This window comes from Triticum aestivum, chromosome 2D (assembly GCF_018294505.1).
Source record: "Triticum aestivum cultivar Chinese Spring chromosome 2D, IWGSC CS RefSeq v2.1, whole genome shotgun sequence".
Classification (NCBI taxonomy): domain Eukaryota; kingdom Viridiplantae; phylum Streptophyta; class Magnoliopsida; order Poales; family Poaceae; genus Triticum; species Triticum aestivum.
In genome coordinates this window covers 574,167,616-574,195,443 of record NC_057799.1, presented here as the reverse complement: position 1 = coordinate 574,195,443, position 27,828 = coordinate 574,167,616, and the positions used below count along the sequence as shown (strand labels likewise).

Below are 27,828 nucleotides of genomic sequence, written 5' to 3'. Positions count from 1 at the left end.
ACCAAGGATGCACTACATACAATGAAGGGTAAGATAATGTGAATACTAGTTAGGTTGATGTCCTTTTTTTGCAAAAAATTACGATTTCATTGGCTTAATCTCATCATGTTATGCAAACAACAATCTTTTCTAAGATTCGGTGGTTAGACTTAGCTCTGTCCATGACCAAGTGTGCATGGAGATAGTCTACCAAAAATATACATAGAAGTTGTATCTAAGGCACAAGTTATGGGAGCAGATCACCTGCGCACTTGCTAGTTGCTACTTGCTAGCCATACCCTTCAGCAATGCCCAATCAGATGCAATGCTGAGAATGGAATCTCGGCACAGAAGGTCGCATAGCAAAGTACAAATTCAAATGTTACTGAGTGTTGTCTTGATTCGACTGTATTTCTACTTTCCATCTTTAATTAGGGTGTGGTCTCCCTCTGTTCCACAAATGGTAGCATTTTAGCTTTCAAAATATTTGTTGACTCATTATAGAAACTGGGTGGCTTTTTTTCTCATCTTTTTATCCAAAGCTTTCTACAAGGCCTATCCAATAGATGGTCCAAATGTAAAAGTAACTAATTTTTGGACCGTCTGAGGCCAAAAACGCAGCTCCAACAGATGGTCCATATGTAAAAAAAATTGGACCGCGGTCTTCTCGTGATGTAAAATACAACACCTCGTGATGCAAATTTACATGTGCATCTGGTCCAAAACCAGCCGCCGCCCGCGAACGCCCAACCGCCACTTCATTTCCTTTCTCGCCCGCCCGCCCGCCCGCCCGCCCGCGACCTCCCGCCCGTTCGCCGCGCCCTGCCGCCGCCCCGCCGCAGGCCGCCCGCATCAAATCCGGCGCCGCCTCACGCTCGCTCGCTGCGGCCGCCCGTCCCGCTCACCTCCTGCCCAGCCACCGCAGCCCCGCCTCCCCTGCCTCGCGTGGCCACGCCATGGCCGTGCCTGTCGCGAGCTCCTGGCCGCTCAGCCGCGCCCGCCTTCGCCAGCTCGCGCAGTCCGCGGGCGCGACACCGCGCCCCTGCTGCGCTCCAGCTGCTCCCGCCCGGCCACTTCGCCGCCTCCGCTGCCTCGCCCGTGCCGCATTGGCCTCTGGCATCGCCGGCCTCCCGCCGACGCAGCCCCTGCAGCCACCCGTACGCCATGGCCGGCCCCTGCCTACTGCTGCTGCTGCCTTGCTACTGCTGCCGCTAGCCGTTGCCGCCGGCTGCTGCTACTGCTGGCCATGGCCGAGCGGCCGTGCGTGTGTGTATGTGTGTTGTGCGTGCGTGCAGTGTGTGTGTGCGGTGTGTGCGTGCAGTGTGTGTGTGCGCTGAGTGTGTGGCCGCGCCCACCTCTGGCCTCGCTGCGCCGCCGCTGCCGCTCTGCCCGCTGCACTCTGCTGCTGCACCTCTGCTACAGCAATGTTCAGTTACTGTAGCAGTAGCCAGCTTTGCAACTATTACATTGACTAGCCCTCTTGACAGCCCCTAAACTGCGGTTAAACAGTTGTTAACATGAGTGAAAATAATATGAGTAGAAAGTATACATGACAAAGTCCATTTTATCCCACTGGACCAAATCCTTTTGATGCATGGATTAAATCCTAAAAAAAAATCACAAAATGCTAAGTTCTGCTAAGTGAAAAGCAGAAAACAGCTTTATTTTCATAGCTACTTTAGTGCTGTTGATGACCAAGCAAATGAGCTCTAATATGGATGTAATTGGTACTAACATGTAGATCACAGAAAAATGCTCCAAATTGATATAAGGCACAAAATCATAGGAGGTACAGAACAATAGTTGTAGCATTTTGAAAACAGCTAAGTGATGTTTAAAACTGGCGAATTCTCAGACTTAGCAAAATTTCAGGAATTTCAGGAATTTACATCTTCATTTTGGACCATCTATTGGAGTTGCTCTTTTGGACCATCAATTTGGACCATCTGTTGGAGTTGAGCTTTTTTCGGAGCTCCAAAACGCACTTTTTGGCGGTCCAAAGTTTACATCTCCGGTTTTGGACTACCAAATTTTGGACCATCTATTGGAGATGCTCTAGTTTTAGCTAAGCTATGATGGTGTTAGGCAAAGTTGTGCTAATTCAACACTTTGGTGGGTCTATGCGGGACGCCGCTCTGCACCCCTACTAGTATCTCAACACAGGTGCCTCGAGCTCGACGAGAACATCTCCAGCAACGTCAAATTCAGTGATGACCCCACCGTGGACATCCACCCCTATCGACTCGTTCGACGGCGCGGGTTGAGTGTCGCCCACTGCACTGCTGAGAAACCAGGAAAGGCAGTAGAGGAGGTCGCGAGCTGAGCAGACTATTGAGGAAGCCAAACGAGTTGCGGTGTTGGTTGTCTGAGACTCCTTTAGTTCCCGGCAGGTTCATATATAGATGTCCATATTCCTAATGAAATGGAGATCGTCACCAACTGAATTGTTGTACCTTCCTCGGTTTTTCATGGACATGGCCAGCTGCCAATCCACACCTGACACCATCAAAGTTATTCATCAGTGAAATTCATCCTACTTAGGATAGATGCGCGTTGCAAGCTCCAGACTAACAAGGTATATTATTATTCAAATAAGCTCCTAATTCGCTCTGCTTATAAGATGATGAAGATGTTAACGGGAGCCCTAGAGAAATGTCAGATTCATAGCATGTAATTTTATACTGTCGCTGCAGTGACATAGTTTTTTTTTCATTTCTACGAGCAAACTTCTTTTGCAACTTGACTTTATTTTTTCTACTGTGCAATATAACTTGGCCGAAAGCTGAAACAAATGTCCACCATGTAAAAGCAAGCAAATACATGATTAATTGTAAGATAAGGTACGGCGGATGAATCAGAAAAGATGCCTCGCGTGTTAATGAAGTTGATGATAATCAAACAACAAACAGAACGTACCTGAAATGGTAGAACCAGGCAACCAGCAAATCAATGGGCAGTTCTGGTTGACCACAGATTCCAAATGCAGTATGTAGCATGATAACATTAAGCATCTATGTGAGGTTGGTTCCAGTGATCTGCTGCGGGGGGTTTACTGAATAACAAACCTAGAGCAAAATAGCAATTGTTCAGCAACAAACCTAGTGCTAACTGCCATCCTCTTTTCACAGTGAAACTGCGTCATGAGACAGATGGTGCAGTAACTAGTAGATTTATTTTTCTCCTAACATTTTGGCATCATATGTCATGCTAAACAGTAAACTACAGATAGAAAATTCGGGCCAATTTAGTGCTTAACAGAGGGGAATGACAGTAATAAATTGTGCGTGGGAGCAAGAGCATTGGTGCATTACAGTGGTTCTAGTAAACAGCATTTTTTTAATTGAAACATGCAGGAGAGCCTAGTTAACAGCATTGGTAAGGTAAGGCGGATGAATCAGAAAAGATGCCTCGCGTGTTAATGAAGTTGATGATAATCAAACAACAAACAGAATGTACCTGAAATGGTAGAGTCAGGCAACCAGTAAATCAGTCTTGGTTGAACGCAGATTCCAAATGCAGTGATGTAGCATGATAACATTAAGCATCCTATGTGAGGTTGGTTCCAGCAATCTGCTGTGTAGTTTTACTGAGAAAAATATCAATACTTCAGCAACAAACCTAGTGCAACTGCCAGCCTTTTTTCACAGGGAAACCGCATCATGAGACAGATGGTAGAAACTAGCATAACTTTTATGTTTCTCCTACATTTTAAAATAATCCCATGCTAAACAGTCAGCTACAAATAGAAAATACGATCCAAAATGCTTAATAGAGGAATGGATAGAACAAAATATTGCTTGTGAGAGCGAGAGAATTAGTGCATCACGATGTTTCTAGTTAACAGCATTTTTTGGGTTGAACCATGCAAGAGAACCTAGTTAACAGCACTGATAAGTGCTGATCAGAATAAGCATGGGAGGGTGATTACTGGAACTGGATAAGATGAGAGACATATTTAGGTAGCAGAAAACATACTTGGATCTTTTCATCAGTTAATCAGAAAGTAAACAAGAAGAAATAATATCGCAAAACACTACAGCATGGAGCCACTGACAAAAAAAGAGATGAAAAAAAACATACCGCATGGTAGCTCACGGCCAGTTGATATAGCATAGCTCACAGCCAGCCAGCAACTACAAGACACAAAAATGAGGGAAAGGGCATAATGCCCCTGATTAAACAGAAAGTGTTGCCACTTTCAACATGGTGTCCCTGGTCCATCCACCATGCAACTAGAGTAGCTTGTGGAAAGCCAGATGGGTATATGGCACTTGCACAATGTGCTGGTGACAGGGAGCACAAATGTGCTGGCAACAGGGAGCGCATAAATATGTATAACATCTCGGGTGGCTGCAGTCTGCAGAGAGATGAAATACTTTTAGCAAGAAGAGGGTGAGCATGTTAACTAACTATGTAGGAGACCGTCACCGACTGATTCCTGTACCTCCTTCGGTTTTTCATGGACATTGCCCACCTTCCAATCCACACCTGACGCCATCAAAGTTATTCATCATTAAATCCATCCTACTTAGATTAGATGAGTGCTACAGGCTCCAGACTAAAAAAGGTAAAGAATTAATCAAATAAGCTCCTAATTCATTCTTCTTATAGGATGATGAAGATGCTAACATGAGCCCTGGAGTGATGTCAGATTCATAACACAATTTTATACAGTTTTGTGCCATGGAAAGTTCATTTTTACGAGCAAACTTCTTTTTGAACTCCACTTCTTTTGTTACTATAACAATAAATTGGAAAAAAGCATAAACAAATGCCTACCATATATATAAAAGCAGGCAAATACATGAACGAATGTAAGGCACGGCAGATGAATCATAAAATGGGAATTCCCAAAAATTGTGCCTTGCATTTAATCAGAGTGATGATAATCAAACAATAAACAAAATGTACCAGAAATGGTAGAGCCAGGCAACCAGCAAACTAAAGTGTAGTCATCATTCATCAGGTAATCCTGGTTTACCGAAGATTCTAAATACCGTGATGTAACATGATAACATTAAGCATCCCATGTGAGGTTCGTTCCAGCGATCCTTACTGAATAATGAACCTAGAGCAAAATAACAATACTTCAGCAACAAACCTAGTCTAACTGCCATCCTTCTCTCACAGTGAAATCACATCATGAGACAGATGGTAGTAACTAGTAGATTCTATGTTTCTCCTACATCTAAAATCATATCTCATGCTGAACAGTCAACTACAAATAGATAATATAATACAAGCCAATTTAATGCTTAACAGAGGAAAGGGTGGAATGATAAATTGTCTGAGAGCAAGAACATTAGTGCATTACGATGTTTCAGTTAACAGCAAAAAAAAATTATCGAACCATGCAGGAGAACCTATAGTTAACAGCATTGATATGTGCTAATCAGAAAAGGCACAGGCAATAATTAATAGTACTGGACAAGCTGGGATACATAGTTATGTAGCAGAAAACAGATTTGAATATTTTCATCACTCAATCTGAAAGTAATCAAGAAGGAATAATATCACCAACTGCAGCTATGAGCCATTGACAAAGCTCATCAGGATAAAAATAGACAAAAGGAAAAATATACCATGTAACGCTAGCTATAGCATAGCTCACGGTCAGCCACCAACCAGAAGAGTGACAGGAATAAGCTGAAGGTCATAATGCCTCTGATAAAGAAAAAGGACTTGCCACTTTCAACCTATGATTTCCTGCGTTCATCCACCATGCAGCTGGAGTAGCTTGTGGAAAGCCAGATGGGTATATGCAGAAATATGACCTTGCGAGTGCAGAAATATGTACAATATCTCAGGTGGCAGGTGGCTGCAGTCTGCAGAGAGATGAATAACCTTTAGCAAGAAGAGGGTGAGCATGTAAACAAATTCTGTAGGCAAAATGCTCCGAAGGTGTACCTCAGAAGTAAACGCTGGTGATTAATTCACAGACTGACGATCAATCATGACCTTTAGCTTCTCCGTTGCTACAATTCTGCAGTGCATACCTAACTCCTCACTGCAATTGGATAACTGAAGGTATCTGAGTGAAGGTGGGAGGCCCATGTCTGGCAGCCTTCTGATGCACTTACAATGCATGATAGATAATGTCTCAAGGGAGGTCAAGGTATGTAAGTTTGCAGGAAGTAATGAGAGATTTGGGCACATGCACAATCGAAGTTCTTGCAGGGAGTTCAGAAGCTGTAATGCTCTCTCTTGTTCCTCTGTTAACCTCACTAAGCTCTTTCCCTGTTTACCACCCCAAGAATTGAACTCTAGGTGTGTTAGAGATGTGAGCTGTTTGCAGAAGGGCATGGAAATGACAGATGCGTCATCAATCTCAAGAGTTTCCAGTCCAGACCAGATCTCAGAGGCCCCTTGCTGCTGCGACACAAGCTTCAACCAGGAAACTAGGCCAGGGGAGTTAAATACTTTCAAGGATGTCAGGTTTACACAGAACTGGAGGCCCTCGATCGACGCAAGCAAGTCGCAGTCTCCAATTTCCAACTCTTTCACTGCCGTGCAGCATCCCAGCTGTAGAGACGTCAATTCTGGACTTCTCTGTATTGCTAGACTGGTCATGGCAGAAAGGCAGGACAGAAGATGGGACTGGACCCTATCTGTGAGATTCCAGATATAAAGTTCTTCAAGTGATGGAGGAAGCAGCTGAATTTGGTTGCTGCACTGTTCTTGCTCCTGCAGTTCGACAACCCATGCACAAGACAGCTCGGGATTCATCTCCATCGCCAAGCTTCGAAGGGAGCTGAGAAACTGGAAGCCCTCCAGTACAGCCAGCCCGACACGCCCCGTGATTTCCAGCTGCTTTAGGGCCGTACAGGAATGCAGCTGGACAGACTTCAAACATGGGCCATCACGTAGACTTAACTTTTTGAGGTGGAGAAGGCCTTGAGGAGTGAAGGAATGCAAGTTTTCTGGGAGAGAAGTGATACTAAGGTCTTCAAGTGATGGTGGGAGTAATCCAACTTCCATGGCACCATCATCTTTTGTTTCACCCACCAACGATGAGACCAGCTTGGGACAACCTTGAAGGACTAGCTCCGTAAGAGAGGTGAATCCTGCGAAGTCTCTCTTACCCCCACAGAACTCCAGATCCCAGCTTTCCTTAATCCATAATTTCTTGAGAGAACATACGAGATTATATGGCAGTTTTAGTTCCTGTTCATCTTGGGCTGAAGTCATCACTGCATAAGCCAAACTGCTGGTTCCTTCCGCTTCTCTAGGTTGACCGATTGATAGAAACTTTATCTGTGGACAGTTCCTTAATTGCAAGTTCTCAAGGGACTTCGAATGTGAAACCATTTGTGTTAGCCACCTCCCTGTTACTCCACATGTTTTAATGTTGACAGATTTGAGAGATGGAAGGACAAGGCTGCATGCAGGTGTGCTGTTTTCCTGGGCAATCTCTGACATGATGTTTGACTTGGTAAAAATATGGCAGTCGTGTATACTTAAATGCTCTAAAGCGAATAACTGGTTGAATTCACTTGAAAGAGAGACCAGATTTTGACAATTTTTTATTTCCAATGATGTTATGCCCCTAAGATTATCAAATGCCAAGATGCTATCATCCAGAACACACAACTGATTAGATTCGATAGTGAAACGTCTCCAGTTTATCCTCATTGTTGGAAGTGTAGAAACCTCCCTGATGGACAACTCAGAAATTAGAGCAGAAGGCGGAAGAGGATGCGGCACAATCAAACGAGGGCAATTGTGGATGGTGAGTCTACGGAGGTTAGATGTCCACTCCTTTGGATCTCCGTGGGAAGGTAAAAATTGCAGAGGTGGAGAAGTCGTTAGACTGCTGCAAAATTCCAGGCTTGGCATTTTAGCCAACACCAACTTCTCCAGAGAAGGAACTGACACTCTGACAACATGCAGGTCCATCAACTCCAACTCCTTTAGCGCCTCCATTTCTCTTAGTGGAAGGATTTCCCAGTTGCTGCAACATCATTTATCAATGTAAGTGTGCAAGAATTTGCAAATGTCTTGAACAAGAAAAATTGGAGAGAAAAAATTTACTTCATTATATGAGGACACTGCCCGATGGAGAGTTTGCTGAGAGACGGAAACCATGACTTCTGCTCAGCTTCGAAAGAAGAGTAACTCTTGAAAAGAGTGAACTCATTCAGTTGAGGGCAATTCTTGATCATCAAAACCCTTAGATGGGAGGTCAATTCCATTCCATAAGAACCGATACATTTTTCCAATTTTGGCATCTCAATCAAGATCAACTCTTCCAAAGAAGGAACTGAGATTTCCATTATATTCAACATCCTGATCAATGTTAGTTTCCTAAGGGAAGGCATTTCAATAGATCGAAGAATTTTCCATTCCCTGCAATTCTCTAGATGAAGTATCTGCAGTGAGGTAACTGAGAAAGTACTGGAAAGCCAGGTTGGGGAGGTAACACCACCATATCCAGTTATTTCTAGATTTTTGAGGTTTTGATGTGGTTGAAGACCATCAAGCACATCTTTCACAGCCTCAGGTTGAAGATTCATGCTACTATTCTCCCATGATAACGACAATTTGTCTAGATACTCTTTGTCTATCAGCCTGGCCCCCCTCGCCTCTTCTTTAGTCTTCGCATTTTCAAGTTGAGAAATTCCAAGTAATACAAGCTTATTCATGGACTGAAGTTGTCCTATCTGAAACCTGCCAACATTTTGAACCTTGAATTTTAACTCCTGGAGAGAGGTCATGTTGCCGACACAATCTATTGCATGGTGCACTTTCTCATGAGCAATAAGATGGCGCAGATTAACAAGATTATTCATATCAGCAGGTACATCAAGATAGCCTGAAATGCCCACATCCAGTACTTGAAGGTGATAACAACTTGTCAAAGCTTGACGAAATGCAGGGTTGTTGACTCCGTATGCCATTATATAACGAAGATGGAACAGATTTAACAAGCTGTTTGTAGAGCCGATATCAACACCTGACACACTTAGGAACCTTAAACATGTAGCCCTCTTGCATAAAGTACGCAAGGACCCTAATAAATGTATGCTGCTTTGCCCAAACAACATCAAGGTCCTCAATTTGTGCCAAGAACTAACCTTCTGAAGTATTTTGTCAAACTTCTCACTAGAATTGTTGCCATGTTCATCTTCCTCAAAATCAGTAGTTATGATAGACAAATGCCGAACAGTTGCTTGAATTGATTCAGATTTCAATCCATCAATAGTAGCACACTCATTTGCTGAAACCGTCCCAGCCAGTACGTGCATTAGGTCATGCATAATATAGTGTGAGCCATCCTTTTGGAAGAAGCCCAAATCCACTAATCTTTCCAAATATGCGTGCCCTGTTTCCTCCAATCTTATGGTAGGATCTTTGCGCTGCACAAAATTTTGTGATATCCAAGCATGGACCAATTCTTTCCCATTAAATTGGTAGTCCTCTGGAAACAAAGAGCAATATGAGAAACAGCGCTGAAGGTGGACTGGTAGATGATCATAACTGAGCTTCAAGATGGGTAAAATATCATCATCATATTCTTGAAGAGATTTCCATTTGTCCCGAACTGCCGTCCAGTGCTGATAGCTAACATCTGTGCTCAGAAGTGCACCAACACTTCGTGCAGCTAGTGGGCAGCCTTTTAGCACTTTAGCAATTTGTTTCCCAATAAATTGTAAACTAGGATGGTGCTTGCAGTTGACATTGCGAAATGCACATGCCTTGAAGAACAGCCAAAACTCCTTTTCATCCAGACCACTCAATGTGATTTCACCCATAGTTCCTATCATTTTTGCCACTGATTTTGTTCTAGTTGTTGCTAGTACCATGCAACCGTTTGCTTGGTTACTTTTCAATGGAGCCAAGAGTTTAATCCATCCACTCCTGTCCTTGTCTTCCCACATATCATCCAATACAAGCAGAAATCTTTTGTTTCTAATATTTTCCAAAAGGATCTCCTGCAATTTATTCAAGCTGCTTTTTTTCTCATACGGTCTATCTTCACATACATGCTCTAGGATCTGAATTGTTAGCCCCACTATATCGAAGTTAGTGGATACACAGACCCACATTTGCAAATCAAAATGATCTTTAATTCTTTTATCATGGTATACATATCTAGCAAGCGTCGTCTTCCCAATACCACCAATGCCAACCACTGGAAAAACATTCAGATCACTAGATCCCCCCTTTATCAACTGAGCTATTATATCGTCCCTTTCTGCATCCCTTCCGTACATCTGACATTCAGTTGAAAGAGAAGTTGTCATGCAAGTATTCCTTGAAATATTCTGACACTTACTTGATGTTGCAATGGGGCGCAAGATCTCAAGCTGAAGAGCCCCCTGCACAGAATTGCCATTACTGCGTAGAAGATTCACTATTACATTGATCCTCTTAGAAATGCTATCTTTCATCTCAAAAGGCAGCATGTTACAATGAGCTGGCCCCTCCTCTTCACGTTTCCTTTTTCTGCCGCGTGAGATCCAATCTGTTATTTGGCTTGTGGTGCTGCGTACTAATTTAACAACAGAAGATAGAGGGGATGAGGACACATAGCTTTCCTCGGGCTTAGTGCCAGTAGGAGCACTACAACCTTTCCCTGCATAAGAGAACACTCAGTTATTTGGGGACAAGCAAACGAAAGCCACTTAAGTAAAAGCAAATATCATCGTGTAAGTACTGATAATTAATAAAAGTAACAAAAGCTGAATCATTAAAAAAATCAAAATTAAGCAAGAGATAATCTGAGTGGTGGTGACTACGATATTCAGCTGCTCTTGGTTACATATTACACCTATATAAAAGAAACTGAAAGCAATAAAAATGGAAGAAGAGAGGCGAGTGAATCACCTTTTTCGATCTGTTGCTGGAGTCGGTAATAGTCGAGCTCGTCCATCACGTCCTCTGAGTCATAAAGCAGTTCTTTGAGATCAGCCAGTGACTGGGCCAGAGGCATGTTGTCAATCCTCCTTCCCCTGGCAGCAGCAAGAACCATCTCCACATACCTCATCTCAAATTTGAGCTTCTTCACATCTTCAGCAAGCCCGATTTCATGAGTCCATGCTTCCATCTGTCCAGTGAAGAAGCTCCCAAGGATGCTTTCCACCAGCCATCCTATTGCTGCGTCAACAACCGTGCCAAGCAAGCCTGACATCTCTCCCGGCACACCTAAGGCACCACAACAACGGCAAGAGCAAAAGCAGGAATATGCATTGGACCTAGCAGGCTTGAATATGTAGACAGTGGACGCACCAAACCACCTAAGACATAGTACGACGCATATTTTATTGAATAAATGGTACATGCAGTACAGGAGAAAGCATCATTTATATCGCCAGGCTTAAACTAGATCCTCGTTGAGATGCTTGGTTATTTCTCATACGTATGTACAACCTTGTATGTATCGACATATTTTGGCATATGTACAGCTGCTGAAACTATGTAAAATCTCCCACAGTAGTCGGAGGGGGGAAACAAAAATTCCTCCAATCTAAGACAAAGCAGAGGCGTCTATTCCAAGGAATTTACAAAGTGCTATGCTGTGTAGGATATTTTTCCAAATTCCCAACGTAGTAGGAAACGATAACCAGACGACACATTCAGTTGTTGAATTTCGCCAGGGAGGTAACATGTGATGCCAGATCACCAGCGGCACTTTACCTGTGGGTCGACCAGCTCGGAGCTGAAATGAGCATGGGTCGTCAGGGGCTCAGGGCCAGGGGCAGGGGAGCCCCGTGGGGGCGATGAGCCAGTCAATCATTTGAGAAAATGCTCGGGTGGAGACTGCCGAGTGCCGACGTTGATGCCTGCCGCGCGTGGATCCTGCATAGACCCGGCGCAGGTTCTCCGGCGTGGCATTTCCCCGAACACATCAAGGGCGCAGACGCACCGAACGGCCGCGCGGCGCCAGCGTGGGCGGGATGCGGTGAGGCGCGCGCTCTTCCGCACGCCGCTTGCGGCATGAGTGGCGCGATGGCGGGCGGGTGGAACGGCGGGGAAGCGCGCGAAGGGAGTCTGACTCCGGGGACGAGATGGCAGCGGCGCCGACGGCCGAGGCCGTCGTGACTGAACATGGGCTGGAGTTTTTTTTTTCGGTGATGCACCAATGATGGACGACGATGAGGACATCTAACAGCATCTTTAGCAGATCCCGTAAAATGGGCCAACCAGAATAATAACCATTGATTTAGCGGATGAGGCCGTTTTCTCGGCCCCAGATAGATCCTACAGAATCGGCCATCCCGTATTTTTTTCGGGATCATGCAAAGTATGGGCCATTTCCGTCATATCTACGAGAGTCGCCCCTCTTTTTGTAGTTTCCAGTATCCTTGCACGAAGGCCATTTTCGCCTCACTCGCCACCGCCGCATATCCCCGCCAGTTCCTGGTGCCCCCAGCTGCCCCGCATCGTCCATTAGCTCCGCCGCGTCGCATCTATTCCACCAGATTTGGAGGCCGAGTGTGCCCATTTGTTTCCGCGGGCTAGTGGCCGCCGCCGGCGCCATGGATCCGCCCTGGAGCTTGGCGCGCGGTCTTGTAGCCGACAGATTCCAGTTGTTTCCGGTGCCGGTGAGCCACGGAATCGCTCGAGGGGTAGCAGCACGCGCCGGAGGAAGGGGTTTCGGCCGGCTTTGCTTCGGCCGGAGGGGAAGAAGAAAGAGGCGGCCGGCTTTGTTTTGGCCGATAGGGGAGAAGAAAGGGGCGGGCGACTTTGCCTCGAGGGAAGGTATGTTCAATGCCCGCCAACTATTTTGATTCAATTTCGACCAATGAGATCCGGGAGAAATTCACGGGCGTGCATTTTTTTAGATGGATTGGAGTTCGTCGTCGTCGGATGATTCGGACATAGAAAAGATTATCCTAGATTCAACAGCCTAGTGTTGTTGCATCTTGTGGACATATCCGGCTCACCTATTCCGTAGGCGATACCGAATGTGTAGGCCTCTTTTCGTTCGCATCATTGAAGCTTGCGAGCAAATTTGTCGTTTTTCACTCGATGTAGGAATTTCGCCGGTTTGCTTGGGTTTAGTGCATATCAAAAAATATAAGCGGCGATGAGAGTGGTTGCATAAGGGGTTCCCGCCAACTATGCCGATGAATATCTTCGCATTGGAGAAGGTACCACCATCAAATGCGCCCAGGTCTTTGCGAAGACAATGATCCGGTTTTTTGGCCCGGAGTACCTTCGAGCTTGATACGTCTCCAACGTATTTGTAATTTTTTATTGTTCCATTGTATTATAGTATCAATCTTGGATGTTTATTATGCAATTATATATCATTTTTGGGACTAACCTATTAACCTAGTGCCCAGTGTCAGTTGCTATTTTTTTGCTTGTTTTTGGCTTTTCAGAATATCAGTATCAAGCGGAGTCCAAACGCTGCGAAACTTTTTGATGATTTTTTTCTGGACCATAAGGGACCCTACAAGCTTCGGGAGAAGACCTGAAGTGCCACGAGGCAGCGACAAGCCTACCAGGCCCGAACACATCAAGGGCGCAGACGCACCGAACGGGCGCGCGGCGCCAGCGTGGGCAGGATGCGGTGAGGCGCGCGCTCTTCAGCACGCCGCTTGCGGCATGAGTGGCGCGATGGCGGGCGGGTGGAAAGGCGGGGAAGCGCGCGAAGGGAGTCTGACTCCGGGGACGAGAAGGCAGCGGCGCCGAGGGCCGAGGCTGTCGTGACTGAACATGGGCTGGAGTTTTTTTTTCGGTGATGCACCAATGATGGACGACGATGAGGACATCTAACAACATCTTTAGCAGATCCCGTAAAATGGGCCAACCAGAATAATAACCATTGATTTAGCGGATGAGGCCGTTTTCTCGGCCCCAGATAGATCCCACAGAATCGGCCATCCCGTATTTTTTTCGGGATCATGCAAAGTATGGGCCATTTCCGTCATATCTACGAGAGTCGCCCCTCTTTTTGTAGTTTCCTGTATCCTTGCACGAAGGCCATTTTTGCCTCACTCGCCACCGCCGCATATCCCCGCCAGTTCCTGGTGCCCCCAGCTGCCCCGCGTCGTCCATTAGCTCCGCCGCGTCGCATCTATTCCACCAGATTTGGAGGCCGAGTGTGCCCATTTGTTTCCGCGGGCTAGTGGCCGCCGCCGGCGCCATGGATCCGCCCTGGAGCTTGGCGCGCGGTCTTGTAGCCGACAGATTCCAGTTGTTTCCGGTGCCGGTGAGCCACGGAATCGCTCGAGGGGTAGCAGCACGCGCCGGAGGAAGGGGTTTCGGCCGGCTTTGCTTCGGCCGGAGGGGAAGAAGAAAGAGGCGGCCGGCTTTGCTTTGGCCGATAGGGGAGAAGAAAGGGGCGGGCGACTTTGCCTCGAGGGAAGGTATGTTCAATGCCCGCCAACTATTTTGATTCAATTTCGACCAATGAGATCCGGGAGAAATTCACGGGCGTGCATTTTTTTAGATGGATTGGAGTTCGCCGTCGTCGGATGATTCGGACATAGAAAAGATTATCCTAGATTCAACAGCCTAGTGTTGTTGCATCTTGTGGACATATCCGGCTCACCTATTCCATAGGCGATACCGAATGTGTAGGCCTCTTTTCGTTCGCATCATTGAAGCTTGCGAGCAAATTTGTCGTTTTTCACTCGACGTAGGAATTTCGCCGGTTTGCTTGGGTTTAGTGCATATCAAAAAATATCAGCGGCGATGAGAGTGGTTGCATAAGGGGTTCCCGCCAACTATGCCGATGAATATCTTCGCATTGGAGAAGGTACCACCATCAAATGCGCCCAGGTCTTTGCGAAGACAATGATCCGGTTTTTTGGCCTGGAGTACCTTCGAGCTTGATACGTCTCCAACGTATCTGTAATTTTTTATTGTTCCATTCTATTATAGTATCAATCTTGGATGTTTATTATGCAATTATATATCATTTTTGGGAATAACCTATTAACCTAGTGCCCAGTGTCAGTTGCTATTTTTTGCTTGTTTTTGGCTTTTCAGAATGTCAGTATCAAGCGGAGTCCAAACGCTGCGAAACTTTTTGATGATTTTTTTCTGGACCATAAGGGACCCTAGAAGCTTCCGGAGAAGACCTAAAGTGCCACGAGGCAGCGACAAGCCTACCAGGCGCGCCCCAGGGGGGCGCCCCGTAGGCTTGTGGGCCCCTCATGGCACCTCCTGGCCTAATTCCAACTCTATAAATTCCCACATATTCCAGATACATCGGAGAGCCACCCGAAACATTTTTTCCGCTGCCGCAAGTTTCTGTTCCTTCGAGATCCCATCTGGAGGCCTTCTCTGATACTGCCGGAGGGGGAATCGACCACAGAGGGCTCCTTGTTACCCTTCCGATGATGCGTGAGTAGTTTATCACAGACATACAGGTCCATAGCTAATAGTTACTCCCTTCGTTCCAAAATAGATGACCCAACTTTGTACTAAAGTTAGTACAAAGTTTAGTCATCTATTTCGGAACGGAGGGAGTAGATGACTTTTTCTCTCTCTTTGATCTTCAATACAATGTTCTTGGAGTTCTATTTGATGTAATCTTCTTTTGCAGTGTGTTTGTTGGGATCCGGTGAATTGTGGGTTTATGATTAGATTTTTCATTAATATTATTTAAGTCTTTTCTGAATTCTTATATGCATGATTATTATATTTTTGTATTTCTCTCTGATCTATTGATTTGGTTTGGCCAACTAGATTGATTTGTCTTGCAATGGGAGAGGTGCTTTGTGATGGGTTCAATCTTGCGGTGCTCAATCCCAGTGACAGAAGAGGACATGACACATATTTGTATTGTTGCCATTAAGGATAAAACAATGGGGTTTATTCATATTGATTGAGTTTTCCATTGCTTGAGGTCTTGCAATGGTAGGGGTGCTTTGTAATGGGTCCGATCTTGCTTCTGAGTGATTTCTTATCCCAGAAGTGAGCGGTGCACAAAAAGTTTGCTGAAAGGATATTGAGAGGGCATTTGGTGTGTTGCAAGCTCGATTTGCCATTGTTTGAGGTCCCGCTCACTTCTGAGATAAGAAATGCCTTAGAAACATCATGACTGCTTGTGTAACTTTACACAACATGATCATCGAGGATGTGAGGGATTTGGACTGGGAGTTTTATTATGACAATGTTGGTAGCCATGTGAAGCCTACTAGGGAGGCAGATGAGATCACTGCATTTCTTGACACCTACCGGAAGATCGAGAGCAGTGCTTCACACTACCAACTCCGGGATGATCTTATTGAGCATCACCGGCAACTCTATGGGAGATAGATTCCCATTTTTATACATATGTATTTGTGTGTGATTTGAACAATTTGGTGTTGTAATAATTATTCCCTCCGTTTTTATTTACTCCGCATATTAGAGTTGACTGAAGTCAAATTTTCTAAAGTTTGACCAAGTTTATAGAAAAGAATATAAATATTTATCATAACAAATCTATATGATGTGGAAGTACATCCAATAATGAATCTAATGGTATTTATTTGTTATTGTATATGTTAATATTTTTGTATATAAACTTTGTCAAAGTTTATAAAGCTTGACTGTGACCAAAGCTAATACGCGGAGTAAATAAAACGGAGAAAGTATTTGAATTTGAAGATTTGTTGTAATGAAGATCATTGTTGTATTGTGAATTACCTTTCGAACCATTTATATTCATATGTTTAATTTATGTTATGATTCTATTCGGTTCATATCGTTGAAAATCTAGAATTTAGAATGTTGTGAAAGAATTGCGGTACCGCGAGGCCTCGAGCGCGGAACAGATCCCGTAAACTCGTCCCGCAATCAGAGGCCTCACGGTACCATAAAAAAAATTACAGGCCACTCGTAAACATATTTTGCAGGACACGGCTTTACCGTATCTGCTAGAGATGCTCTGAGGGGAAAAGTAGGCTTACGGCCCTAGGAAGTGGTGGAGATTCTCGATTGAGAGCATAAAACCTTGTCAGTTTAAATTACAAAAATGATCTTAGGTAACTTAATTACTACAGGAGGCTTTCAAGAAGAAAAAACCATGAGTGTGTTGTCTCACATCATGTAATTGCTAACGGTTTTGTTGAACTGTCTCGGGTGACGGTCTATCATGTGAGTTTTATAGTATCAACGACGCATTATTAGATACAATGAAGGGTAAGATAATGGAGTGCGGCGATTTGGCTCCCGGGCTCAGATGAGCCCGGGCCAAATGAAAAAATCGAAAAAAAATAGAAAAAAAATTCAAAAAATTCCAAAAAAGAATCGGGTGGTAGATAATTAGGTGCGTGAGGTTCGCTGCAAAATGCAACTCGTTTGGACATTTGAGCAAGTCTGTGCAAAAAAGACAAAATCGGGGTCTGTGAAAAAGTTTACTGTTCACAAACTGTTTTGACCCGATTTGTCTTTTTTGCCGAGGCCTACTCAGATGTCCAAATGGGTTTAATTTTGGAGCGGACCTCACGCATCAACTTATCTACCACCCGAAAAAATTTTGGATTTTTTTGAATTTTTCTAGTATTTTTTTTTAATTTTTTGCTTATCAGGTGCAGATGAGCCCGGGCTCCAGGATGAATTATCCAAGATAATGTGAGTACTAGTTAGGTTGATGCCCTTGTACTATTTCGCCCCCAAAAAATGATGTCCTTGCCTTGATCTTATCATGTTCTGCAAACAACAATCTTTTCGAAGATTCGGTCGTTAGACTAAGCTCTGTCGATGATCAAGTGTGCATGGAGATAATAAACCAAAAAACATATATAGAAGTTTTGTCTCTACAAGGCACAGTTATTGGAGCAGATCACCTACACTTGCAAGCCATACCCTCTAGTGCCCAATCAGATGCAATGCAGATAATGGAATCTCGGCACAGAAGGTCGCATAGCAAAGTACAAATTCAACTCTTACTGAGTGGTGTCGTCATTCTACTGTATTTCTACTTTCCATCTTTAATCCGGGTGTGGTCTCCCTCTGTTCCACAAATGGTAGCACTTCAGCTTTGGAAATATTTGTTGCCTCCTTATAGAATACAAACAGGGTGGCTTCTTTTCCTATCATCTTAGCTAATGGTTTCTACGAGGCCTGGTATCTCAACAGGGGTGCCTCAAACTACATGAGCGGCGAGAAGACCCTCTTCGCCGAGCTCGGCGAGAACATCTCCAGCAACTTCAAATTCAGTAACGACCCGACCTTGGTCGATAACACGGGTTGAGTGTCTCCCACTGCGCTTCTGGGAAGCGAGAAGGCGGTAGAGGAGGTCATGAGATGAGCAGACGATGGAGGAAGCGAAACGAAACGGTGTGCTGGTGTTATGACTTGTTTAGTTCCCGGCAGGTTTATATATAGAAGTCCTATATTCCGTACGAGTTGCTTCTGCTGCTGCCCCCCTCGGCTGACTTCGGCCTCCAGTCTCGTAGGAGGTCGTCACCGACTGGTTTGCTGTACCTTCTTCAGTTTTTCATGGGCATGGCCCAACTGCCAATACACACCTGACACCATCAAAGTTATTCATCAGTAAATTCAGGCCTACCTAGAATAGATATGCATGTTGCAGGCTCCAGACTAGCAAAGGTGAATAGCTATCAAACAAGCTCCTAATTCATTCTGCTTATAGGATGATGAAGATGCTAACAGGAGCCCTGGAGTGATTTCATATTCATAACATAAAATTTATACAGTTGGCTACAGTGGCATAGTTTTTTTTCATTAGCAAACTTCTTTTCTGGACTTCACTTTCTTTGGATACTATGATATTACTTGGCCAAAATCTGAAACAAATGCCCACCATATAAAAGCAGGCAAATATACATGAATGTCAGATAAGGTGCAACAGATGAATCAGACAAGGTGCCTAGCGATGAAGGCCTGACGACAATCAAACAATAAACAGAATGTACCTGCAATGGTTGAGCCATGGAATCGTCAAGTTAATGTGTACTCATCACTCAACAGGTAGTCCTGGTTGACCGCAGATTCCAATGCCGTGATGTAATATTGCTGAACAGCAAACCTAGAGCAAAATAACAACACTTCAGCAACAAACCTATTGCTAAGTATCATCCTTTTTTCACAGCGAAATTGCATCATGAGACAGATGGTGGTAACTAATAAACTTTATGTTTCTCCTACAATTTTAAATCATGCCTCATGCTGAAAGTCAACTACAAATAGGAAGTACGAGCCAATTTAATGCTTAACAGAAGAAATTATACAATAATAAATTGTCTGAGAGTGCACAATGATGTTTCTAGTTAACAACATTTTTTGTATCAAACCATGCAGAAGAGCCTAGCTAACAGCATCGACATGTGCTGATCAGAAGGGTGATTAACAGTATTGGACAAGATGGGATGCGTAATTAGGTAGCAGAAAAACATACTCAAATGTGTACATCTGTTAATCAAAAAGTAACCAAGAAGGATTAATATGCCAAGTTTTGCATGTCTACAGCACTGATCCACTAACAAAGCTAATCAGGATAAACATAGAAGTACAAAGAAGCATACCATGGTAAGGCTTGCTATAGCGTAAGCTCATGGCGATGAGCAACTGGTCACAATGCCCCTGATAAACAAAAAGACTAGCCTATTGCAACCATGGTTTCTGCATCCATCCCACATGCGACTAAAGTAGCTTGTGGAAAGCCAAAGGGGTGAATGGCACTTGCACAAAATGTGCTGGTGACAGTGAGTGCAGAAATGTGTACAACATCTCGGGTGGCTGCAGCCTGGATAGAGATGAATTACATTTAGCAAGAAGAGGGTGAGCATGTAGACTAACTCTGTAGGAAAAATGTTCCGAATGTGTACCTCAGAAGTAGATACTGTTGAATTAATTCACATCCACATAATCAATTGTGACTCTTAGCTTTTCAGTTGCTGCAATTCTGCACTCCATACCTAGCTCCTCACTGCAATAGGCTACCTCAAGGTTACTGAGCGAAGGTGCAAAGCCCATGTCTGGCAACCTTGTGATGCTCCTACAATGTACGATAGATAATGTTCCGAGGGAGGTCAGGCTATATAGGCTTGCAGGAAGTGATAAGAGATTCGGGCATCTCAGGAATTGAAGTTCTTGGAGTGAGGTTAGAAGCTGTAATGCTCTCTCTTGTTCGTCTGTTAGGTTCACCAAGCTTGCACTATACGCAGAGCCAAACTGTAGACGTCTTAGGGAAGTCAGCTGTTTGCAGAACGGCCTGGACAGGATAGATGCGTCACTAGCCACAAGAGTTTTCAATCCAGACCATACTTCACAGACACCTTGCTGGTCGGACAAAAGTTGAAAACAGGAAGATAGGCCGGGGGAGTTAAATACTTTCAAGGATGTCAGGTTTCTACAGAACTGGAGGCCCTCGATCGACGCAAGCAAGTCGCAGTCTCCAATTTCCAACACTTTCAGTGCCGTGCAGCATGCCAACTGTAGAGACGTCAGTTCCGGACTTCTCTGTACTGCTAATTTGGTCATGGCAGGAAGGCAGGACAGAAGACGGGATTGGACCCAGTCCGTGACAGCCGTGATCTCAAGTTTATCAAGTGACCGAGGAAATAGCTGAATTTGATTCCCACCCTGCTCTTGTTCCTGCAGTTTGAGATCCCATGCACAAGACAGCTCGGAATTCATCTCCATCTTCAAGCTTCGAAGGGAGCTGAGAAACTGCAAGCCCTCCAGTACAGTCAGCTGGACACACCCCATGATATCCAGCTCCTCTAAGGCCGTACAGGAATGCAGCTGTACAGACTTCAAACATGGGCCATAAGATAGACGTAACTTTTTGAGGTACAAAAGGCCTTCAGGAGTGAATGACTGCAAGTTTTCTGGGAGAGGACCGATACTAAGGTCTTCAAGTGATGGTGGGAGTAATCCAACCTCCATGGTACCATCATCTTTTGTTTCACCCACCAAAATTGAGAGTAGCTTGGGGCAACCATGAAGGAAAAGCTGCGTAAGAGAGGTGAATCTTGTAGAGTGTCTATTACCCCCAAAGAACTTCAGATCCAGGCTTTGCTGAATCCATAGCACCTTGAGAGAACATAGGAGATTATATGGCAGTTTCAATTCATGTTCATCTTGGGCCGAGGTCATCACTGCTGAAGCCAAACTGCTGGTCCCTTCCGTTTCTCTAGGTTGAATGACTGATAGAAACTTTATCTGCGGACAGCCAGTTAACAGCAACTCCTCAAGGGACTGCGAATGTGAAAGCAGTTGAGATAGCCACCTCCCAGTTACGCCACATGTGCTAATGTTGACAGATTTGAGAGATGGGGGGACAAGGCTGCTTGTAGATGTGCTGTTTTCCTGGACAACCTCTGGCATAATGTTTGACATAGTAAGATTAGGGCAGTCGTGTATACATAAAGTTTCTAAAGCGATGAGCTGGCTGAAAGATTCACTTGAAAGAGAGATCAGATTTGGACAGCTTCTTATTCGAAACAATCTTATGCCCCCAAGGTTACTGAATGCCAGGATACTGTCATCTAGCACACTCAACTCAGTAGATTCGATAGTTAACCATCTATGGTCTATACTCATTTTTGCAAGTCCCGGAACTCCCCTGATGGACATCTCGGAAATCGAAGCAGAAGGCGGAAAAGGATGTGACACTATCAAACAAGGGCAATCATGGATGGTAAGTCTACGCAGATTGGATGACCATCCCATTTGATCTCCTTGGGTCGTTAGACTGCTGCAAAATTCCAGGTTTGGCATTTTAGTCAACACCAACTTCTCCAGAGAAGGAACTGAAACTCCGACAACATGTAGGTCCATCAACTCCAACTCACTGAGCGCCCTCATTTCACTTAGTGGGAGGATTGGCCAGTTGCTGCAACATCATTTATCAAAGTAAGTGCCCAACAATTTGCAAATGTATTGAAAAGGAAAATTTAGAGAGAAGAAAATTACTTTAATATATGGGGACACTGCCCAATGGAGAGTTTCCTGAGAGATGGAAACCATGATTTCTGCTCAGCGTCGAAAGAAGAGTAACTCTGGAAAAGAGTGAGCTCATTCAGCTCACGGCAGTTCTTGATCATCAAAACCCTTAAATGGTAAGTCAATTCTATTCCATAAGAACCGGTACATTTTTTCAATTTTGGCATGCCGATCAAGATCAACTCTTCCAAGGAAGGAACTGAGATTTCCATTAAATTCAACATCCTGATCAATGTCAGCTTCCTAAGGGAATGCATTTCACGAATTGATAGAATTTGCCATTCCCTGCACCCCTCTAGATGAAGTACCTGCAAGGAGGTAACTGAGGAAACAATGGAGAACCAGGTTGGGGATGTAGCACCACCATATCCAGTTATTTCTAGAGTTTTGAGGTTCTGATGTGGTTGAAGACCTTCAAGCACATCCTTGGCAGCCTCAGGTTGGAAGCTCATGCTGCTATCCTCCCATGACAAGGACAATGTTTCTAGATACTCTTTGTCTATCAGCTTGGCCCCCCTCACCTCTTTTTTAGTCTTCACATTTTCAAGTTGAGAAATTCCAAGTAATACAAGCTCATTCATGGACTGAAGTTGTCCTATCCCAAAACTACCAACATTTTGAACCTTGAATTTTAATTCCTGAAGAGAGGTCATTTTGCTGACACGAACTATTGCGTGGTGCACTTTCTCATGAGCAATAAGATGGCGCAGATTAACAAGATTATTCATATCAGTAGGTACATCACGATCGCCTGTAAAAATGCCCACATTCAATACTTGAAGGTGATAGCACCTTGTCAGAACTTGACAAAACGCAGGTTTTTGGTAGACTCCATATGCCATTATATAGCGAAGATGGCATGGATTCAATAAACTGTTTATATAATTGATGTCGCCACCTGGCACACGAATTCTTAGTAACCGTAAACATTTTGCCTCCTTGCATAAAGTATGTAATGAACCTAACAAATGTATGGTCCTTCGCCCAAACACCATCAAGGTTCTCAATTTTTGCAAAGACGACCTAACTTCCTGTAGTATTTGGTCAAACTTCTCACTAGGAAAACTGCCTTGTTCATCTTTACCAAAATCAGTAATTATGACTGACAAATGGCGAACGCTTGGTTGAATGGCCTGAGGTTTCAATCCATCTATAGTAGCACACTCACTTGATGAAACTTTCCTGGCCAATACATGCATTAGGTCATGCATAACATAGTGTGAGCCATCCTTGTGGAAGAAGCCCAAGTCCACTAATCTTTCCAAATAGCTCTGCCCTGTTTTCTCCAATCTTATGGTACGGCCTTCGTACTGCACAAAATTTTGTGATATCCAAGCATGGACCAAATCTTCCCCATCAAATGGGTAGTCCTCTGGGAACAAAGAGCAGTAAGAGAAACAGCGCTGAAGGTGGACTGGAAGATAATCATAACTGAGCTTCAAGATGGGTAAAATATCATCAGCATCTTCAAGAGATTTCCATTTGTCCCGAACTGTCATCCAATGCTGATAGCTAACATCTGCGTTTAGAAGTGCACCAACACTTCGTGCAGCCAGTGGACAGCCTTTTAGTGCTTTAGCAATCTCTTTCCCAATAGATTGCAAACTAGGACGGCCCTCGTAGTTCTCATCACCAAATGCACATGCTCTGAAGAGAAGCCAGAACACATTATCATCGAGACCATTCACTTCGACCTCAACCATTGTTCCTATCATTTTTGCAACTGATTTCCTTCTTGTTGTTGCTAAAATCATGCAACCGGTTGCTTGATTCCTTTTCAACGGAGCCAGGAAATTAATCCACCCACTCCTGTCTCTGTCTTCCCATATATCGTCCAGTACAAGCAGAAATCTTTTGTTTCTGACCTTCTTCAAAAGGATGTTCTGCAGTACATCAGGATTGCTTTTATTTTCATACTCTTGTCTATCTTCACATACATGCTCTAGGATCTCACGTGTTAGCCTCTCTTCATTGAAGTCAGTGGACACACAAACCCACATTCGCAGATCAAAATGATCTATAATTCTTTGATCACGGTATACAAATCTGGCAAGTGTTGTCTTCCCAACACCACCAATGGCGCCAACTAATGGCAAAACATTCAGATCACTAGATTTTCCATTCCTCAGCAGCTCTATTATTTTGTCTCTCTCTGCATCTCTTCCGTACACCTCAGATTCAATCGGAACAGAAGTTGTCATGCGATGACCCCTGGAAATATTGAGACTCTTACTTGATGTTGCCATGGGGCGCAAGTTCTCAAGCTGAAGAGCCCCCTGCACAGAATTGCGGTTACTGCATAGAAGAATCACTATTACATTGATCCTCTTAGAAATGCTATCTTTAATCTCAAAAGGCAGCATGTTACAGTGAGCTGGCCCCTCCTCTTCACGTTTCCTTTTTCTGCCGCGTAAGATCCAACCAGTTATATGGCTTGGGGCGCTGCATACTAATTTAACAACAGAAGATAGAGTGGATAAGAACACATAGCTTCCCTCAGGATTAGCACCACTGGGAGCACTACAAACTTTCCCTGCATAAGAAAAAACTCAGCTATGAGCCAAGCAAATGAAAAGCACTTAAGCAAAGGCAAATATTATTATCATATAACTGCTGAAAATTAACAAAAGTTCCATGAGGTAAAGACAGCTCTACCTTTCGCCTAGGAAAAATAACAAAAAGTTGTATCACTGAATAAAAAATCACAGTTAAGCAAGAGATAATCTGAGGGATCATGCCTATGATATTGAGCTGTTCATGGTTGCATATTAAACTATACTCCAAGCAGCGCTCACAGTCACACCAATATAAAATAAGCTGAAAGCAACAAACGTGGAACAAGAGAGACGAATGAATCACCTTCAGTGATCTGTTGCTGGAGTCGGTAGTAGTCGAGCTCATCCATCACATCCTCTGAGTCATAAAGCAGCCCTCTGAGATCATCCAGTGACAGGGCCAGAGGCATATTGTCAATCCTCCTTCCCTCGGCAGCAGCAAGAACCATCTGCACGTCCCTCATCTGAAATTTGAGCTTCTCCACATCTTCAGCAAGCCCGATTTTACGAGTCCAGGCTTCCATACGTCCAGTAAAGAAGCTGTCAAGGATGCTTTGCACCAGCCATCCAATTGCTGCATCAACAACCGTGCCAAGCAACCCCGACATCTCTCCTGGCACACCTAAGGCGGCCCAGTAACAGCAGGAGAAAAAACAGGCCTTGCACAGTGGAGAAACCAAACAGATGGACTCAGGGGAGAGAGCTATAGTGAACCAAAAGGCAGGCAGCAATTCAGCGAATGAGAAGAGTCGAACAGTGCACCAAAACGCAGCTAACTTTACCAGGTAACACTAGGATCCCTTCAACTGAAACACATGCCCCTCATGGCAAGCTCGACGCGGGGTCCGCACGGCCGTGGAACTATGGAAGTCCTTGATTCAAGTCTTGGCTCCACAGTATTGTATGACTGAAATAGACTCCTCTTTACTGATAAACATGACATAGCTGTCAGCCATATGGAAAAGACGAGCTTATGATTTTACATGACCACCACAAAATATTTTCGTGGAAGCTGAGCCTAGAGAAGAGAATAAAGGATAAGCAGTGGTCCTGTAGCAGACAGGAATCTGTGGACGCATATGCATACTGAACAAATGATACAAGCAGTAGGGGACAAAACATCACAATGTGTCCTGCTATCTCTAGGCTTAAATTGAATCCTCGGTAGATGCTTTGACGTTGATGGTTCCTGATAAGTATGCTCAACATCGTACCTGGCGACAATCTAATGGGATGCTTCCATTGTTTCCACAACCTTGCACGGTTGCACCCATCGACAAATTAATGAGATGCTTAATCTTGATGGTTTCTACACAAGCTTGTGCCTGTCAACAAAATTTTGGTACATAGAGCACGCGCAGCTATCTAAGCCGGAGCCACGGCAACAACTGCACGGTCCGATTCCTTGAATGCGGCGCGCCTAGAGATTCCCAAACGGCTATCCTGTGTAGGGTACGTCTCCAAAATTCTGAAGGCAGTAGGAACCATAGCAAAACCATAGTATGTTCAGTTAACAGAGCAGATGACCAAACAGCACATCCGCTTGGCCTGCAGGAATGGGTAATCTGGCCAAGGAAGCAACATGTATGGTACAAAAAACCCAGAGACTTTTCTTACCTGCGTGCTGCGGACCAGCGAGGGTGAGCCACCAGCGCCAGGGGAGAGCCATGAACACGATGAGCCCACGACATCGATCCTCCACCACTCGACGGGACGCTGGGATGGAGATCGCCGACGCTGATGGCTGTGCTTGCTAGGGCCACCACCCGCGCGTGGACCCAGCGTAGACCCGGCGAAGATTCTCCGGTGGGGCATTTCCTCGAACACGTCGAGGGCACGAACGCGCTGGACAGGCGCGAGCGTAGCCGGGACGCGGGCAGGCGCGCACGCCCATGAGTGGCGCGATGTGGTCGGGTGGTGGATTCTGGTGCGGTTAGGAGCGGCGCGGAAATGCGCGCTAGAGGTGTCTGCTCGAGGTCGAGGGGGCAATGGAAAGAGAGTGGCGCCGAGGCCATGATGAACTGCTCTCGGCTCGGGTAGCGGCCGGTCACAGAACAGCGCGCCTCTACAGTCAAAATGTGAATTTGGTCTATGCGGAAATGCTATTCCTATTTAGAAAATCTCGTCAAAAAACTCTGGATTTTTTTACATGTGCACATTTTCATAGGGGAAAACAGCGCACCTCTACAGTCTGTACATGTTAATTTGGTCTTTATGAAAACAAGGCGGAAATATTCAGAAAATCTCGTCGAAAAAATCTGATTTTTTGTACGTGCATGTGAGCCTTCGCGGCTGATCCCATTGAAAATTCGGCAATCCTACGCACACTAATTTTCTGAACGCCGTTAAATTCTCCATCGGTCAAAGTTCAGCCAGGATCTGTCGCCCGTAAAGTAGTTTTGCTGATAAAATCACGATTGCAGCATGCAGGCACGCCACATTTCCTTAATATTTTAGATAGAAGAGATATTTTTCTTCTATCTAAAATCTTCATCACTTCAACTATTATTAAACAATCAAACAAGATCTTTTTTACGTGCACCCAACAATTAGTTTCACAAAACGCATGAACCAATCATCACCACACAATTAGTCCCACGTGTCTCAATCTAACAGTCATCATTTGTCAGATAGATTTAGGATGACGATAACTGCCACACGAGTGGGCGTTAAGAGGACCAGCCCACACGCCTACGTGTGGGCAAAACAACTAGCGCCCACACGCCTTTTTTCCTTGCGGTCCCTCTCACACGCCTACGTGTGGGCAAAATGCATAACGCCCACACGACCTCTCTCAGCCACCTACCTCATGGTCCCGCACGTCCAGCGTGACAGTCACCACGCGTCCCCGCAGTTGCCATGGTCCGGACCCTCTTCAATGTCCGTTTACCTGCAGTTGCCATGTCGCTGAACTACAGTTGCCATGTCGGACAACTACAGTTGCCATGGTTGCTCAACTACAGTTGCCATCTCAGGTCAAGTGCCAGATGCCATTTTGGGCAACTGCAGTTATTGCCATGTATGGTCTGGTTTACTATAGTTGCCATGATTTGAAAACTTTAGAGGTTGCCACCTACTAACACTAAGCAGTTGCCATGTAGCGCTACAAAGAGACATGGCAAAACAACATGTTCGCGTAAAAAGTGAGTTGTCATCTGCTTACAAGCATACTAGAGGCAGTTGACGTGTGGCCTGCAAAACATATGGCAACTGACATGTTCGGGTAAAAAAAAAGAGAGAGTTGTCATCTGCTTGCAAGCACACTAGGGCAGTTGCCATGTACACTGCAAAACGCATGGCAACTGGCAGTTTGGGTGTGGGCGAGGAGACGAGCGTGTGGGCAAGATGGCAAAATGCCCACACACCAGCCCTTGTGCGTGAGTGAAAACTGGTGTGTGGGCGAACTGCTAAACGCCCACACACCGGCCCTCCGTGT

At 44.8% G+C, this 27,828-nt stretch overlaps 2 protein-coding genes across 5 annotated transcripts; both read right to left on the bottom strand.

Annotated features, from left to right (window-relative positions):
- Positions 1 to 1,782: 1,782 nt before the first annotated feature.
- Positions 1,783 to 12,077, bottom strand: LOC123054610 (disease resistance protein RGA2). 2 transcript variants are annotated; one of them, XM_044478414.1, is made up of 10 exons: positions 10,807 to 12,077; positions 8,011 to 10,555; positions 5,887 to 7,930; positions 5,562 to 5,804; positions 4,891 to 5,047; positions 4,424 to 4,467; positions 4,060 to 4,336; positions 3,436 to 3,565; positions 2,896 to 3,044; positions 1,783 to 2,475 (listed from the first exon to the last, which is right to left on the bottom strand). In XM_044478414.1, exons 1-3 carry the CDS (start codon positions 11,258 to 11,260, stop codon positions 5,908 to 5,910), a joined length of 5,022 nt encoding a protein of 1,673 aa, XP_044334349.1. In that variant the 5' UTR covers positions 11,261 to 12,077; the 3' UTR covers positions 1,783 to 2,475; positions 2,896 to 3,044; positions 3,436 to 3,565; positions 4,060 to 4,336; positions 4,424 to 4,467; positions 4,891 to 5,047; positions 5,562 to 5,804; positions 5,887 to 5,907. The 2 variants fall into 2 exon arrangements, with proteins under 2 accessions (XP_044334349.1, XP_044334350.1); XM_044478415.1 differs by lacking the exon at positions 4,891 to 5,047.
- Positions 12,078 to 17,652: 5,575 nt separating this feature from the next.
- LOC123054608 (disease resistance protein RGA2) lies at positions 17,653 to 26,491 on the bottom strand. 3 transcript variants are annotated; one of them, XR_006426271.1, is made up of 7 exons: positions 25,175 to 25,826; positions 24,697 to 25,051; positions 21,808 to 24,370; positions 19,716 to 21,727; positions 19,413 to 19,633; positions 18,804 to 18,916; positions 17,653 to 18,395 (listed from the first exon to the last, which is right to left on the bottom strand). XR_006426271.1 is itself a non-coding variant. In XM_044478413.1 (7 exons), the coding sequence occupies exons 1-7, from the start codon at positions 26,059 to 26,061 to the stop codon at positions 18,011 to 18,013; spliced, it is 5,058 nt and encodes a 1,685-aa protein (XP_044334348.1). In that variant the 5' UTR covers positions 26,062 to 26,491; the 3' UTR covers positions 17,653 to 18,010. The 3 variants fall into 3 exon arrangements, 1 of the variants encoding a protein (XP_044334348.1); XM_044478413.1 differs by lacking the exons at positions 18,804 to 18,916; positions 25,175 to 25,826 and adding an exon at positions 26,010 to 26,491 and having other exon boundaries at positions 17,653 to 18,136; positions 18,352 to 18,395; positions 19,413 to 19,470; positions 19,831 to 21,727; positions 24,697 to 25,014; XR_006426270.1 differs by having other exon boundaries at positions 24,697 to 25,825.
- Positions 26,492 to 27,828: the final 1,337 nt, after the last annotated feature.